This window comes from Aphelocoma coerulescens, chromosome 2 (assembly GCF_041296385.1).
Source record: "Aphelocoma coerulescens isolate FSJ_1873_10779 chromosome 2, UR_Acoe_1.0, whole genome shotgun sequence".
Taxonomy (NCBI): domain Eukaryota; kingdom Metazoa; phylum Chordata; class Aves; order Passeriformes; family Corvidae; genus Aphelocoma; species Aphelocoma coerulescens.
The window spans coordinates 162,903,189-162,921,287 of record NC_091015.1 but is presented as its reverse complement, the minus strand read 5'-3'; the positions used below and the strand labels follow the sequence as shown (position 1 = coordinate 162,921,287).

The following is an 18,099-nucleotide window of genomic DNA, read 5'->3' as shown; positions in this document are numbered from 1 at the left end:
CTGTCTTATAGATGACTCAGATGTCATGTAGTTGACTGCACACTAGGATGGTTATTCTGGAACAGTTATAAACAAACTTTAAATTAAAGTCTTGACTCTTATTTACTAAAAAGAAAAAGAAAAAAAATGGAGAATCTAATCCAACGTGTACTGTTTCTGTCAGTTGCTTCACTTTCTCTTTTGAGTTTTGACCTCTTCCAAAAAGTTTTTTCAGATTGACAATCTGGAAAGGTATTCTGAATGTTTTCAGCTGTGTCTGATACAGGACTGCTTCTAACTCTCACAGATTGCTTGAGCTGATTGTTGGAAAATCACAAGCAGTGTGCTGTCCCTCACTCAAATAATCTGAACTGTTTGCTAAATGCATTCCCTTCTGCTATTTAGATCTTGATGTCCCTACTAGTGCATAGCTGGACATCAAGGGCAACCACCAGGGAAAACCAGAATTGTGTCACATCTGTTCTTCTTTTATACTGTATATTCATATATAACTCTACATATATTCTTCATTTTTTGTATTTCTATTAATTATATTAGCATTAATATTTCTGTTTGGCACAAGTACAGCACAAGATGCTCTTCAGTTATGTTAACCCGTATGAAGGTAGGGAGTGATAAAATCTCACCTCAAGCTGTCTCTGTCTGCTGCCTGTAGCACTTTACAGGCTGTGACAGCTCAGCCTTTCCCTAACCCTGGTAAACCCCTTTCCCTTGCAGGCTGAGGGATGTCCCAGCGATCCCCATGATCAGCAGCCGCACGCTGTGTCTGCACTTCCACCCCCGCAGAGGGCTGCACCACCACGTTCCTGTCATGTTTGACTATTTCCACCTGTCCGTGGTCTCCGTCACGGTGCACGCGTCCCTGGTGGCTTTACACCAGCCTCTGATCAGGTAATGGGCACAGGAATATCTGTGGAAAGGCAGAGGAGGTTCCTCTGCTGAGTTCTCTCATACAGTTTGCTCATTGGGTGGGAGAAGTGGAGAGGATCATTTAATTTAAAGTTTTTTGGTCCTGGGCTGAGACTCTGGAGATTGGGGTTTGGAGCCAAACTCTGACACAGGCCTCTTCCTGGGGGTTGGATCAAAAAGTAACAAACTTTTGGGAAAGAGGTTAAGAATTTGGATTAGCCTTGATCTCTCTATTCCCCATCCGTAATGAGGAAAGTGCAAATTGTGTTCTCCTTGGTTGTTTGTCCTCTTTAGTCTAAAAGAAACTAAAAGCATTTACATTTTTCCTCTCTGATGATTTGTAAAGCATTCAGGGCAGCTGGATTCATCCATGGCCTCTGTGCATGAGCATAGTTTATAATTTGGTTTCCAAGGGCGGAGGTCAAAACCAGTGTTGTTCAGGATGGTAAAATTCTTCAAAACAGGCAGAGAAGTATTCTCTGCACTCCGGGTTCCCACAGGAGGAGGCACGCAGGAGTCAGTGCTGGATAAGGCTCCACCGGATCTGTCCTTTGCAGCATCATCAGGTTTGGCTGTGCAGCCCTGTAATACCAGCTGCCATGGGTCTAGGTGTGATTTATGATATCTGATTCATAATGACAAGAAAATAATTAAGAACTCCTTCAAGTAAAACAGGGCTGGAGGTCAATATCCTCTAATATTTAGAGCAGGTGAAGGGAAGCAAAGGTCTTTCTGGCAATTTACTTAGTTCCCAATCTTATCAGCATGTGAGATAAAGAGGCCTGAGAGGGAGGGAGCTCCTTTGGTCTTGAAGCAAAATACAGTGTTCAGATTTGTTCAGCTTCCTTTAACTCCATCAAGGTCTTGTTTCCCAAATGACCAAGAGATCTTAAGTTTGTCAAATATTGTGCAAAGAGCACGGTGTCAGAAAGGAAGATGAACCTGTAGAATCTATTTTCCTCAGGTTTCGTGTTTTGACTTGGTACTTTGCTTCAGTTCTCCTTTAGTGTAAAGGCATTGCTTGAACATGATGCCACAGAATGAATTGGGATTGTAAGAGGTTGAGCCTGAGGTGAGAGCTTGAGAAGTTTGGATGCTCCATCTCTGAAACTGTTCAAGGCCACACTGGATGGGGCTTTGAGCAGCCTGGTCTAGTGGAAGGTGTCCCTGCCCATGGCAGGAAGGATGAAACTAGATAACCTTTAAGGTCCCTTCCAACCCCAACCATTCTAAGGTTCTGTGGTTCTGTGAGCTGTGGCTGGGATGTGTCTCATACCAGCAGACCAGACTGACATATCTGTGTTCTGCTGATGTGATACAGGTAACTGCTGTATCTCTGATTTCCTATGTGTTGCCTTTTTAAACAGTGAATTGGATTATAACAGACTGCTTCTAACCAGATAGTTTTGATCAGATAATTTGCTAATTGTTCTGCTATAGACAAGGATGAAAGAACAATAGCTTAAGAGGCTTAATGACTGTTTTCAGTTGTGTACTACTTTCTAATGAATGGGGTTGCACAGCCTTGTTACTGTTATTAGGCATAAATCACATGATGAGCAACTGTTCCATAGTCAGATTACTACAGCTTTTAAAATACTATTTTGTGGACATTTGTGAAGTATACCAGGTATTTATTGCAGTGGAATGAAGATTTTTGACAACAAAATATACAGTCTCATTTACTTAAGCCCATAAAATCATTTTAAAGTGCGATAGTGAGGATTTATCTTCTTCTTGATAAATATTGCAAACCTGAAGAGTTTTTATATTATGCATTCTCTAAGTATGAATCAGGATGAATACAGCAATGTAAAAATAAATTGCAGTTCCAAGTACTCTAAAACAAAACCAGCCAATTAAAACTTATTTGGGTTGCCCACAGCTCAGAACTTTCCTTTTTGTCATTAATCACTGGAGTTTACTAGGAACATAAAAAAAAATTACCTATAAAATCAGTTTTATTTTTAATAACACAATAGAACTTGAATGACTAGAAAGTCTTTTTTTTCTTTTTTTTTTTTTTTTTTTCTGTCACATTGAATAGAGAAAAATAAACCCCAGTTCACAGAATCACAGAATGGATTGGGTTGGAAGGGACCTTAAAGATCATTTAGTTCCAACCCTCCTGACATGGGCAGGGACACCTCCCACTAGACCAGGCTGTTCAGAGCCCAATCCAGCCTGGCCATGAACACATCCAAGGATGGGGAGGTTATGGTGGGGAAACTGCAACACGCGTATCAGACAACGAGGCCCATGGAAAAGAAATACCTACGGACCGATTCTTGATAGATGTTTCAGAGAGATGTTTATTTCTCCAGCCGCATGGCCGGGATCTGCCGAGGAACTGCTGCAATCCCGGGACCCGAGGGTCCTTCCCTGCACAGGGGAACACAAAACAACCAATGGGGAACGAGGCTGACCAGGGGCAGGGAAACCCCGTGTCTCCCCCCCAGGGCCCCTCTCCCTGGACCACATGGCAGGGGGAGGGCCCCAACATTTCACCTGTATATTTTTAACAAAAGAGATTTAAAACTTAACATTGAGAAAAACTGGATAAACATGAGATAACAAGGACAGTCTCAAAACAAAACAAGCCACCCTCCTGAGTCTTTAAAAGTCCAAACAGATTCTCTGGAACATCTTAAGGCTGACAGAAGGGAGACAGGACTCTCTGAGCATGCTTTGTGGGGAAACTGAGGCAGGAGAGGGTTTCTTCTATTTGTATCTGTTGGAACTCTAAACAACAATAGTTAATTTCTTCCCTCCCCCTCTTCATCCCCCACTCAGCATTGGAAAGAGATTTTTGGGGAAACAATTGGCAAAGGCAGGGTTTTGTGAGGGAAACCATGGGTGAAAAAATGGATTGGGAATACACTGGAGGGTAATAGGATATAGGATAAAAGGGAAAGGTGGGATTAGGAAAGGGAGACTGTAGGGGGGACTTATAATGGAGATATTGTCTTACATGATTACAATTTTTAGCATATATACTGCCTTTCACAAAAACACCATCAGGCCCAGTGACCTCTGCTGCTTGTAACCCTTTTCTACATTGCACAATTTTGAACTCTACCACCTCTCTATCTCCCAAGCTTGGGATGCATTTTTGAAGGTTATTCTTTTTAATAGCAGTTCTATGAACAAATATGTCTTGCTGGTTGTCACATCTTGTTATAAAACCATAATTTTGTTTAACATTATAGCATTTTGCTATGCCTATAACCTTAGCTACAGTGATTTTTTCCTTTTTTCGAGTGGTTGCTGTTTTCTGTCTCGCTGCATTTTTGTTTTCTCTTTCGCTTTCGCTCACTCCCGTGTTGGAACTGTCAGGGCTGCTCGTGCCTGCGCACTCTTCCCGGGTTTGCATTCGGGGCCACGCAGGCCGGGCCGGGCCGTGCCGCTCAGGTCCCCGTGCAACATCTCCTCTGCTCTCAGCTGCGCTGCTGCTGCCTGGCGCCACGCCCTCATCTCGGCCGGGCCCCGAGCGGCGGCCCCCCCACGCCCCGCTCCAGCGCGCTTCTCGGCAAGGCGCGGCTCTGCTCCGCCTCTGGCCGCCGCCCGTGCGCCGCTTCTCTCACGGGGCTCGCTTCACCATGCGCTGCGTGGGGCCAGGCGGGCTCCCGCCGTGCCTGGCTCCGCTGCCAGCACTGCAGCTCGCGTCACTCCACCCGTGTGCGGGAATTGCCTCACTGCTGCTTGGAGAGCGCTCGGTCCACATGGTCTGGGTTGCACGGACTCTGAGCCAGGCTTCCCTTTGCCAAGACACAGCTGACATTGCTCAACAGTCTCGGTAATGAAATAATATTCACGAAAATATTCTTCCATCGGCATACATTTTGACTCAAAAATTAACTGTGTCCAAACAGTCTTCCAAGAGACTTTGGTAAGAATTAAATCCCAAGAAACATAGAAAAAGTTCTTAAACAACCATGCAAGGAAATGTTTCAGTTCCTTTTGAGCTTGAATTAAGCTAAAATTTACAAATCGTTGTTCAAGAATCTTTTCAAGTTTAAGATAAATGTCCATATGTGGCTCGGAGAGCCAAGAGTCTTTCCACGATTCCTCCATAATTTAGAGATGGAACAGCAAAACAAAAACAAGAAGAGAAATCCAGAGTTTACTCACAAATTAGTCGCTGTCCTTAGGGATCGGGGATCGCTCTGCCCACATTAAGCACCATTTGTTACAGTGGGGATACTGCAACACGATATATCAGACAATGAAAAGAAATACCTATGGACTGATTCTCGATAGATGTTTCAGAGAGATGTTTATTTCTGCAGCTGCATAGCCAGAGGTCTGCCGAGGAACTGAGGCAATCACGGGACCTGAGGGTCCTTGCCCGCGCAGGGGAACACAAAACAACCGATGGGGAACAAGGCCGAGCAGGGGTGAGGGAAACCCCGTGTCTGTCCCCCAGGGCCCCTCTCCCAGGACCACATGGCAGGGGGAGAGCCCCAACATGGGGATAGTTACATTTTTGATGGAAAAAATATCTCTGCAGTGTTTCACTGTGGTTTCATTTGCTACCTTGAACTGTCCCATCATGGTACATCTTGTGTGTATGCATATTATTTCTACACATATCTATAGACGTGTAAATGCAACAGTTCTAGACCTACCCTGGAAATAATTATATAAAATTGAAATTCACTGCTGTATTGAAGTTTTCCTGGAAAACCACTTTGCCTGAAGCACATCTATCAGCTCATATATGCCCTGTGGACTCAGCTTTTCATGTTTTGTCAGCTCTGTTGACAAAGTAGATACTCTTGTTCAAATTCTTCCATATTGTCTATATTTGAAGAGGAAAACCAGCAAGACCAATTCAGGCCTTTCCCTTCAGGGTAATGCCTACTCACAAATAGCTCCTGCTGGGGGAACCTTTGCAGGGGGCCTCCATTACCTCCTGCTTTTTTGACAAGTGAACATTTTGATATTGATGCTTGTCCTGGTTAAAAATTCTGATATAATAAATATTACATTAGGTTTGAGACTTTGAAGCCCGCACCTTTTACCAACCTGAGAATGAGTGAAATTCATATTTCTGGGATCCTTTGCAGGCTTCTGGATGGAAATTTTGTGATTCAACTTTTCTAAAGAGTATAACCCTCAGCTTTTTGACAGGGTCCAAAGTCATGGTAACTGCTAATGGCTTTGTGGATTTATTGAGAAGGTGAGAGGCTGGGTAGGAAGGTGGTGAGGTAGATTTTGAATGAACTTATCTGCAGCTTTGTTATCACAGAATCATGGAATGGTTTGGGTTGGAAGGTACCTTAAAGATATTTTAATTCCAACCCCCTGCCATGGTCAGGGACACCTTGCACTAGACCAGGTTGCTCAGATCTCCATTCAACCTGGCCTGAACACTTCCAGGGATGGGGCAGCCACAGCTTCTCTGGGCAACCTGTGCCAGGGCCTCACCACCCTCACAGTAAAAAAATTTCATCCTAATATCTGAAATAAATCTCTTTTTTCAGTATAAAGCCATTTCCCCTTGTCCTATCACTACATCCCCTTGTCAAACATCTCTCTCCCTCTTTTTTATAAGCTGCCCTTAGGTACTGAAAGGTGGTGCAATGTCACCCTGGAGCCTTTTCTTCTCAAGGCTGAACAAACCCAGCTCTTTCAGCCTGTCCTCAGAGAAGAGATGCTCCAGCCCTCTGATCACCTTTGTGGCCTCCTCTGGACCTGCTCTTAGAGGTCCACAATATCCCACAGTTTCCTGTGCTGGGAACTCCAGAGCTGGATGTAGCCTTGCAGGTGGGGGTCTCAAAAGGGCAGGGCAGAGGGTCAGAATCTCCTCCCTTGACCTGCTTCCCACGGTGCTTTGGATGCAGCCCAGAATGTGGTTGACTTTCTGAGCTGCAAGTGCACATTGTTGGCTCTTCTCCAGTTTTCCATCCACCAGAACCCTCAACTCCCTCTCCAGAGGGCTCTGTTCAATGAGTCTCAGTCTGTATTCTTACCTGGGAATGCCAAACTCAGGGGTGGCACTTGGATCTGTTGAACCTCGTGAGGGTTTTGTGGGCCCATTTATCTCCAGAGCAGTCATATTTGCTGTTGATGTGGGATGACCAGAAGCATGGTGTGATGCTTTGGTGCTTGGATCGCCACCTCTCTTGGCTGCTTTGGCAGCTGCATTCCTCTGCAACAGGGCGGGGACTGCTTGGCTTTTACTTGTCCTTACAGAACACTAAGCCAGATCTTGGTTAAAATCTCTTACTTTAACCCTTAGAGTTCTTTGACTTCTCTAAAAAGCATTCCAGAAGTGGCTCAGGAAGCTGGACTGCCTGGGACCAAGTCCAAGACTTTGCTTTCCAGGCAGGAGTGCAATTACAGGGAAGAAGTGGCATGTAGGCCTCAGTGGTTGTGACAGCTGTTGTCTTGACCTGAAACACTGCTTCCCTCACCTGTGTCTTGCCCTAAACCCAAACCCTTCAACCAGGCACAGCGGGACACTGTGACACCAGGGCTGGAGCTGTGCTGTGGAAGAGCAGTGACAGCTGCTGTGCTGGCTGTGGTGTCTGCACTAAGCGCTTTTGGCACCTGCAGATCATGGAGCTTTTGGGATATGGGAGAAGCAGAGCAGAACCTACAGCAGGAATTGGATGCCACATCTCTCCTAATATGATACAAGAGACAGTTCTCTTTGGAAAGTTGAGGGCTTGCGTCTGGCAACCTCATTTTACCCAGGGTGGCAGGAGATGAGCACGGTGAGCCTGTCAAAAGATAACGAGAAAAAGGGAACAGTGTTCAAGCTTGAGACTGCTCCTGTGCTGAGGCACTGGCCTCCATAAACAGCTTAAATACCTTCCATTCTCTTACCTAACATCCAGAGGCTAAATGTGAGCAGACACTTGTAAGAGGAAGGTGAGGAGGAGGAGCTGGGGATTTGGACTCGAGTTTTCTCATTTGTATGGATGAGTTTGGTTTCTGGCCCGAGGCATTGACTTCTCCCTTAGCTCCCTGTCACCAGCCTCACAACTGCTCCAGTCTGTAACTGCAACCCGTGCTTATTAGCTCAGCTTCAGCTCTTAGGAAAGGAACTTTGCTCCAGCATAGCTCAGACTTCAAGAAATATTTCTGTTTTTCCCAAAGGAAAATGTGCAGGTCTGTGGCATAGAGGTCTACCTAGTCTCAGGCATGCTGCAAGCACAGTGCCTTACTTATGCTGGACTCACTTAGGAGGCAAACAAGAAACATGGTTCATTAATTCCATAGATCTCTTCACTGCTTCCCAAAAGTAAAAGCCCAAATCACATAGGAAATTTTAAAAAGCCAGTCTTGAAATCACTGCAGATAAGCAGATCCACAGGCAGCTGGCAAACCAGTTTCCTCTTGCTTAGGTAAGAAAGGGGTTTATTTTTCTCAGCTTTCTGGATTCTCCTCAACTTTCTATTCCTTTCCCCACTTTCACACGTAAGTTTATCTGAAAAAAACAAAGTAGTCTTTCAGGATTTTACTTATTAACATTGAATTCTTAATTGCCCACATCCAAGTCACTGATTGAGAAATAACAAATCTTGGTGGAATCTGAGATGAGGAAATAATATACTATAAATTTTGTTGATGGAGCAACCAAGACACAGACACTCAATTTTTATGTGCCTTTACCTCATTCTTTCTGGAAGAGAAAACAGAATCAAAAGGACACAGAATATTTAAAGATTGCTGATCTAGCCCTGATCTAGTTCTCTGCTTCACTGCACTGAGGAATTAGGCCAACCCTGAGCATTCTTGAGCAGTTTTACCTCACCTAAACTCATTTATAATACTTCCAGGCATCCTCCTGTTCCTCAAAAGCACAACTGATCCATCTATAAATGACACACGCACTCTGCTGCCTTGTGCACCTTGAATCTGGGTGCAGATTATGCAGGTCCATTTTCCTGCAGGTGGAAGTGTAGCTGACTCCTACTCATGGGCAGCTTCCATCTGAAACTGCACAAATGTAATACTGGGGACTAAACTTCTTCACTTATTTTCCCTCTCCACCCTGTTTGCAAATAAATTAATCTGCAGAAATAAAATGGAATATTTATGCAATAAAGAGCTATTCCTGCCATAAAATATTTATTAGAACAATACTGGTTTATATTATTGTCCTTTTAGAACTCATCTATAATAACTGGATGATTTTTCCTTTGAATTTTCTTTTATTTGGTAGTTTGTTATGTATCTGCAAAGATAAACCTCCACTTTGACATACCATTCTCCTGTGCTACCAGCTGAGAAGTCACATAAGAAAAACGTGACAATATCTGAGACAATTAAAAAAAAAAATCCCATTCAAAAGTAAATTAAATATCACCACATGGCTTTATCTGCTTTCAAATTTTACAGCAACTAAGGTTAAGTTCAGGACAAATGAGCCAGCATTTTCCAGCAGTCAAAATCACTAAAGATTTCAAACCAGATTCCTCCCCTGCCCCGACTCTGTTGGGGATCTAAGGAGAGATATCTATTTTCATTAAACTTTTATTATAATAAATCTTATCAGTTTTACACAAAATGCTCAAAACATTTTACAGTCACTGATTATAACCTTAGTGAAACTTCTTAGGTAAGAGAGAACCATGTCTAGAGGAGCAAAATCTGTAAACATGCACAGATTATTCTCAAAAATACATAACAGATCCCCCATGTGCCTATGGCCTTGTGCCAGTAGTAATTTGCCAAAAGCTATATTAAAGTTTTGAGTTAAAACAATGAGGGAAAGGAGTGTTTTCATTACAATTTTCCTGATCTGTAGGAAAAGGAAGTTCCTGGTGAAATGCAAACAGATGGTAGTGGGGACTGTGAGGGTTTAATCCTGAGTATGCTATTTCTAGGAGACTGACTTAAATTTTAAATTTTTAAAGCAGTAATATTTTATGTATAAGGGACTGAGAGAAAATAAGTGGTTTCTCCAAGGATCTGGCCTAAATGGGATACAAGTTAATTTCCTGAATTTCCACTCCTGGTTTACTCAGAAGATTATAATTTCTTGTCATTAGAAATGTGATGATTGTTAGTAGGGGGGCATTGTTTGGGGTTTTTTTACAGTTTGATCATTTCATCTAGTGCAAGAAAGGTTTGGGTTTTTTTTCCAAACAAGAATCAGATCCCGTTTTTTTCCCCCATTCTCCTAAAAACTTCAATTCATTAAAAGATTGTTTTGCTTACCAAAAAAAAACCCAAATAACCAAACCCTCCCCCATCCCTAAAATAAAAAGTCTCAAAACCCCAAAACAAAATTAAAAATTAAAGAAAAGTATTTATTTTTTGGGCAGTTTAATCTCAAAGAGACCATGGCTTTCTATTAAACTTCCCTAAAGTATTTTTTCTGATTTGCTTCAATAACACATCTGAATTCACATTCATTAAGGCCATTCCATCTCTTATGCTAGGAAACTGTCATTTCATTTATATGTAAGAGAATTGTCCACAGAAGATAAAAAAACAGGGAATGATTATTTAATATTTTTTGCTATATGAGAACCTGGTGGTGCCACATTCAATTCTGCAACATCAAGTTAAAAAGAACCAGAAACTTCAGCACTTATTACAACATGCAATTAATTCCAAAAGATGTTACAGAGGCCAAAAGTATAAATCACAAAGTCATGGACACCGATTCATAGAAGGTAACCATGACTGCTGGGAATAATTGCTTGAATATAACCTCTGAGTCAGAAAGGTCTTAAATTTAAATTGCTAGAATCTTGCAGGCTGTAACAAAGGAAAAAAAAAGAAGGACTTTTCAAGGTAGTTTAGTGTACTGTATAATAATTTAGACTCCTTTGAAGGAAAATGGCATAAAATCATAGAATATAGAATGGTTTGGGTTGGAAGGGACCTTAAAGATCATCTCGTTCCACACCCCTGCCATGGGCAGGGACACCTCCCATTATCCCAGCTTGCTCCAAGCCCCATCCAACCTGGCCTCAAAAACTTCCAGGGATGGGGCATCCACAAATTCTCTGGGCAATCTGTGCCGTGGCCTCACCACTCCTGGTCTCATGGATAAGGTCATCAAAAGGCCAGCTCAAAAATATCCCATAAAACATTTCACTGAAAATATTAACAGTTCTGCATCCATGGTAATCCTCCTGGACACACACGTTAGCTCTTTTAACCTTTTTTATCCTGATTCCAATTAAAAGCTAAGGTTATCATACTGGATAAGGATCTAAATGTTGATATTAAATCAGTGCTATTAAATAGATAGTCCAAATGGACACATAAATAACTAGGGTTTGTGATTCATACAAATGAGCATGTTTGTTTCTCATATTTAGAAGAAATAAATACAGAAAAAAAGAAAAAAAAAGGTCGCAAATTAACCTGTTATTGCTAATAAAAATTTTCTTCAAGCAATATGTACTTCAGAAAACGTTAGGGGGACTCAGCAGTTTGTAAGCCTTCCACTTAAACTTTCTCTCAGCAGACTGATGATGTTTTGGCATGTTTCCCAAAAAAAGGTTTTTGTTTTACAGTGCTATGTGAAATCACTTTCCATAAAACCAACAGATTAAAAACCCTTTTCTGTTGTAAAAGCAACAGATAAATAAATAAAAAAAGGAATTAAAAAGTGCTCTCCTTTCCCTTTAAACCCTTGAAAGCTTTGCTCATATTCAAATGAGGAGTTTTTCATGTGCACACAATATTTATTTAAGCTTCTCTCTCTGATACCACAGCAATCATTTTTTATTTCTGTTTCTTGAGCCTTTCCAGCAGACCACAGCAGACAACATCATTCAGTAACAGCTGAAATTACTCACAGCAGTGTATAGCTCTTGTCTGTTGGAAATAGCTTTATTTATTTATTTATTTATTTATTACTTTTATCTTAAATGGTGCATGTAGGAAATACATGGAAAGGCTTCATGCTGCTTAGCAGCAACCAGCTGGAAATTGCTTTGATCACATAAATTAAAGTATACATAAGCAAGAACAGATATTTGCTAATTTCCTCCATCCTCCCTCTTATGGAATGGCCTTTTTGCAAGTATTTATAAATAATAAGCAGCAGTTTTTTTCTACAGACAAGACATGGATTTGCATTAAACCTTCTGAAACTGCTCCAATTTGTAATTTTGCTTGAGATTCTCGTTCTGATCTTGCAGAAACTCTATTTCACACCAGAATCTCACCTTTTGTATGGATATTATTGAATGTTTCTTTCGTCTTGTACCTTTAATATAAGGATCTTTCCATAGCTCAAGAAGCACCTGGACAATGCTCTCGGGCACATGGTGTGATTCTTGGGGCTGCCCTGTGCAGGGTCAAGAGTTGGATTTCTGTGATCCTTGTGAATCCTTTCTGTCGTGGGATGTTCTGTGATTCTATGATTCTCTGTTTTCTGTGTGTTTCTGTACAGCACTCAGCACTTTAATCTGTCCTTAAAAACTGAACCAGGTGTGGATATCAATGATTTAGTTTGAGCTGAGCTGATGCGGCCATGTGATACACATCTACATAGAGGAATAATCTTGGATTGGAAAGTCATTGCAGCAGGAATGGCACTTTCCTTTGGCTTTTCTGGCACATTATGATTTTAAGATGTTTTTTGTGCTCTCCATCCTGGAAGTTTTTTATTCTTTCAAGGAGACCAGGTCTCCTGGGTATGATGTGATTTGGGATGCCTGGGTGTGCATCAGATGCCTGTGGATGCTGATCCCAGTCTGGAAGCTGTAGAACAAAGCCAGTGGCATTACCTCTGCAGTTTGTTTGCCTTTTTCTCTGCAGATCATTATTTCAGTTCCACCTTTGCCTGCCTGTTTTTTAAGAACCCTTCTTGTTGCTTGCATCGCAATTTAGCAATCACGGTTGGTGATTTGACTCATTGCATTCCCCACAAGTAGCCTGATTTCCGTCTTGAAATCTTGATGTAGTTTGTGTACAGCACTTGTTATCAGAGGAACTAACAGTGGGGTTATCTCATCTACCTCCAGTTGTTGATGAAGCAGTCATCCAGCCTCTCTTTACAGTCCACAATAAGAATTAAATACTTGGAGGGTAAAATTCCTCTGATCTGTTTGGTATCACTGCTTCAGCAAGAGATGACTCATATGCTGGAAATGCCAATTCCTCTCCAATGAATATAAAGGCAGCCCACATCATTAACTGGGGTGTAACTGCTGCTCAGTTTAATTCAAAGTATGACCCCTGGCTCCACATCAGGACTCTGGTGGGCTTGATGCTGAGTAAACTCCAGACAGGATATTCCATCCTTAATGGGTTCTTGGTCTTCAGTAGGAAATGTACATATATAGCCAGAAGGGAGCACTGACCACAAGAGTCAGCACTGAGAATAAAGCAACTTACATTCTGTCATTTTTTTGAGGAAGAATTTGGATGACAGTGAAATCATGTTGCACCCGGAAAAAATAAATGTAGTTTTTTGGCTGAAGTCTTATCCTTTTGGTGCTGAAAGCTAATGCTGTAGCAGAGTGAGAAATGGGAACCAAACTTCCAATCTATAATAATAAGTTTGGGATAATCTAGAAAAGATACTGGTGGTTAGGAGAGATCATGCACAACTCAGAGAGGAAGGGCGATGTGGTTAAAGCCAGAGAGAAAGATGTTGCATCCATCAAGGTGCAAGCTGATGAGAATGTGATCCCTGTGGATAGATGGAAAGGTTGTGTTGGTGAGATGTTATGATGGAAAAAGATCTGTAAGACAGCAGAGAAAGGAGTGAGTGAAAGATAACACTCAGACCACTGGACTGAATGCTTGGAAAACAAACTTCATTCACATTTCTTGAGCTACTGCACACAGGACAATGATCATTTTCAAGGAAAATATGAATTTACAGTGCAACTTGAAAGAAACAAAAGCAAAACCCACCAAAGTTGTAAATCTTTTCTAAGCAAGGAAATAATACTGGGACAACAATGATTCTTCCCTAACAATGCTGTCCTGATTACTTTTTTCTTAATTTTTCTCCTTATAGTTTTGCTCGTCCAGGGAAAGGTTCATGGCTTGGTAAAGGCAGCCTGGAGGCGGGACCAGACCAGTCCAGTATGTCATTAGAAAATCTAGTGTTTGGAGCTGGCTACTGCAAACCCACTTCTTCAGAGGTAAGGAGGATGAGAAATGATGTCTTCAATTCGATCACACAGGGTGTCCACATTATCTGTGGAGAACATGTCATGGTTTTATATTTCCTGTAGAGGGATTTTGTTGGAAGAAAAACCCTTCAAACATTTCTGCATGAACCACCTGGCACTTGGGCACGCAATTCCTGGGTGTTCAGCCCCCACTGGCATGGACCATTTCCCGGTTCAAGATATATGGATATATCCCCCCACTGACAGTGACACTTTTAAGAGAGGATTCACCTGAGCAGGTGTCTGCTGTAAGGTGAAGTTAATTATTCAGGAAAAGGTCCTGGCTTTCAGGTCTGATGTATGACAGTCAGAGGACATGAGTCACTATTAAGGATTTTGTGAAAGAAGGTTTTGTGTCCAGAGTATTGTGCATGTAGGTGGAAGGGTGTTACACACAACGCCTTACTCATGGCAGGTCCCACAGTTAGTGTGTGCCCTTGATCTTGCTGCTTACCACCGGTAAAAAGGAGAGCTCTTTGTGCAATTTTTGATAGAAAGTTGTTTGTTTTAAAAATAATGATTAATTGTTTTTTTGTGGTTTGTTCTTTTTTAAAATTACTTTTTAATTTCTTTAAGTGCTAGCTTTGGAATGTTTGGGTTTTTTTTTCTTTTTCGTCAAAAATGTTTCCTCAGATCTAGAAACTCACCCCGGAATATTGCAACCATTAACCTGTTAAGAAACTGTGATTCAAGGCTTCTGATTAACATGCTGCCCTCAGCTTCCCTCAACATTTCTTGTCAAAGCTTTTCTGTATAAACATTAAAAATATGCAAGCCTAGAGCTCCTGGTGCAGAGGAACTACCAGGGAATTAACGAGGGCTGAGAGAAAGTTTGGCCTGAGGCTGCTATCCAGTGTATGCTTTTGGCAAACAAACTGACCTCAACCTCTGCCTCTCTGCTAGACAGTCACATCATAGACATTTAAATAGCTGTTTGTATTTTAGACTAATCTCTGTACATCTCTGTACAGCACATGATAGAGGCTTCTTTGAAGAGTGGTGCCTATTTTCATTATCCTCTGGACAAGTCTCTGTTGTAAGAAGAGAGATGGAAAGGCAAGCTCTCCACTCCCATTTTTGCTTTTAGTCTCCATGGAAAATTCTTAGTCTGTTGCAATTAGAAAAAACCTTGTTTCCTTCCCATATTTTTCCCTTAGATGGAAACCCTTTCTTCTACCTATCTCTGTAGAGTAATTTTTTTTTTTTTAAATTTTAATTTTAATGATGGTATAATTTTGATGAGTTTACCTTGACTGGAAGCCAGGTGCTCACCAAGCCATTCTATCATTCCCCTCCTCAACAGGACAAGGTGTGATAGAGAAAAATTGTGGGTAAAGACAGAGTCAGTTTAATGTGCAGAAGCAAAGAAAAACAAATGATTTATTCTCTCTTTCCCATCAGCAGGTGATGTCCAGTCACTTCCTGGGAAGTGAGGCTTCGGTATGTGTAGTGGTTTCTCTGGAAGACAAAAGTTGTAATAGTGAATGCTCCCTTTTCTCCTCCTTTTTCTTAGCTTTTATTGCTCAGCAGACATCCTGTGGTATGGAATATCCCTTTGGTCAGTTTGGTTCAGCTGGCCTGGTTGTGACTCCTGCCAGGATCTTGCCCCACCCTACTAATGGGGAAATATTGGAGAGACAGCACTGGTACTGTGCCAGCTCTGCTCAACAGGAGCCAAAACACTGAGGTGTCACCAACACCTTTGTAGCCACCAACACCGAGCACAGAACTGTGAGGGCAGCCATGGGGAAAGTTAACTCCATCCCAGTCAGAACCAATGCAATTATTATTGTTATCCTAGCAGGTGACCTATGAAATACCAAAAAACCTGCACTACCAAGAACTGGCTTTTGCACACTGCTGTCCTGCAGTCATCAGAATGCCACACACCAAACAATCATAAATATAATGCTGCACAGTCCACATGGCCAGATGTGCATTCGTTCAGCTTCAGAAACCTCCATAAGTCATGACATCTGTTGTTGAGCTGAGTGTTTTAATTTAATAGACTGTGATGGTGTTTTTGCTATGCATGTTATATGATAATGAGAAGAGGCTATTTCTCTTGGCTTAACATAAAAAAATAAAAATTCAGAGCTAGAAAATAAACAGTTGTGGGTGTTGACCTAACTCCAAGCAAAGGCCATGTGACTGACTGCTGGTTTATATGGGAGTTTATATCAAACCATAAGGGATTGAAGGAAGAGGAATAGTATTAGTTCTTACTGTGCTGCAGTACTTGGCACTGAGTCAAGTTTTTCCCTTTAAAACTTGTAGATACTATTCCAGGTTGTTCGAATGTGTTTGTTAAACTTCCATTGGTTTGGAGAATTTTGCGTCATTGCCAGTGGGCATGAGAATGCATCCTACCCTTTTCAATAAATTAAAAAAAAAAATCCAGAACCTGCAGACGTCTCTGATTACATATATTTATTTTTGTTTGGACCTTGCCTACTGCATGTCTGAATTAGTAACTGTTGAATACCAGAACTCAAAATATATCACACATATTTCTGTTTGTAAACTGTTCTGATTTGATGAAACTGGCTAAAGCTAGGGTGGAACATTAATAGACCTGCTCTTCCAAGGCTGACAAAGCTTCACTGGGAGGCAGGACATGGGAAAATCAATTTTATAGGGACAGTGGTTAGTTCCTTTTTATGTCATAAACTGCCATGAAACACTTAGTGTAGGTCTATCCTGTTTTTAATTTTGTTTAGTTCTGTTTTCATCTGCTTCTACATTTCATGTGCATTTCTGTGTTTCCCTTGATCTAAGAAGTCTCCAGGCTTAGCTCTTAAAATGCATCTCCTGGGCAAGTGCCTTCTGTTTAGTATCTTTTCTAGGGAATCAAATTTGATTATTCAGTTTACTGTAAGACTACAAACAGTCAAGACTTTTCCTGTTTTAGTTTTAGCTATTGTGAGTAAACCAAAAAGAGCTTTTTTTTTTTCCCCTGACAGCTGCAGATAGATTATTTTTCCAGAATACTTTCCAAACTATTACAAATGAGCAGAAGTTTGTAAAGGGTAGGAACTCTAAACGATTCCTATTGCATCCTTTTCCTCAGGTCTAGGCATAAAACCCAAGGCAAGTACTAGTTTGTGGTGTCTGAAGCACTTAATAACTCCACAGTTTATTAATTTTCATAGGTTTGGTATAAATCCTACAAAGTCAAGAAGCAGATTGTCTCACAAAAGTAAATTTTGTCCTCCCTAGTGTCATCATATGCAATAGATGGATTAGTGGCACAGTGTTTTGGGTTTATGTGCCAAGGTTTTTGGTACCAGAGGGGGAGGGAACCAGGGGAGGCTTCTGTGAGAGGAAGGAAGAACCTTCCCCTACACAGACAGGGACAATTCCAGCTGGCTCCAAGGTGGACCCACTGCTGGCCAAAGCTGAGCCCATCAGCAATGATTGTAGAACTTTTGTGATATTTAAAAAAAAGTAAAAACAACTGTCCAGGAGCTGTGAGAGAGTGAGAAAATTGGAAACAAACAACTATTCAGGCACCAAGATCAGTGAAACAGGAAGAAAAGAGGTGCTCCAGGTGCCAGAGCAGATTTCCCTTCAGCCTGTGATAAAGACCCTGGTGACAAAGCCCTGGAGAGCCACATGCCAGAGCAGGTGGCTGTGCATGTGAGGAAATGGCTTTAGATTTGTTCTTATATCTCACTCTACTCTATTTAATTGGTAATAAATTATATTAATTTCCCCGAGTAGAATCTGTTTTGTCCATGACAGTAACTGGTAAGTGATCTCCCTGTCCTTGCCTTGTCTCTTGAGCTTCTTGTTGTATTTTTCTGTGTTATTGATGAAGGGGAGTGGCTTGGTGGGCACCTGATGGCCAACAAAGGTCAGTCCTTTTCTGAACCATACATGGTTCAGAAAAGATTTGAACACTGTAGAGTAGTAGCTGGATTTACAGTAGTCTTAAACCCCAAGAAAAGCCAGAATTGTGCTGAAATATGATGATAAAACTACTAAGTTATGTTTTCCAGACATCTCTTGAATACAAAGTAGAAGACTTCTACCTTGATATATCATATATAGATAATGCTTTCCCATTTCCCCTCTTTTTTCC

At 41.5% G+C, this 18,099-nt stretch overlaps 1 protein-coding gene across 1 annotated transcript in view; it reads left to right on the top strand.

Moving 5' to 3' along the window:
* FAM135B (family with sequence similarity 135 member B) overlaps positions 1 to 18,099 on the top strand; it is a 142,651-nt gene that overhangs the window by 78,697 nt on the left and 45,855 nt on the right. The window contains exons 6-7 of the mRNA XM_069006054.1: positions 718 to 891; positions 13,859 to 13,985. Coding sequence (XP_068862155.1) covers positions 718 to 891; positions 13,859 to 13,985 — 301 coding nt within the window. The remainder of the gene's footprint in view (positions 1 to 717; positions 892 to 13,858; positions 13,986 to 18,099) is intronic.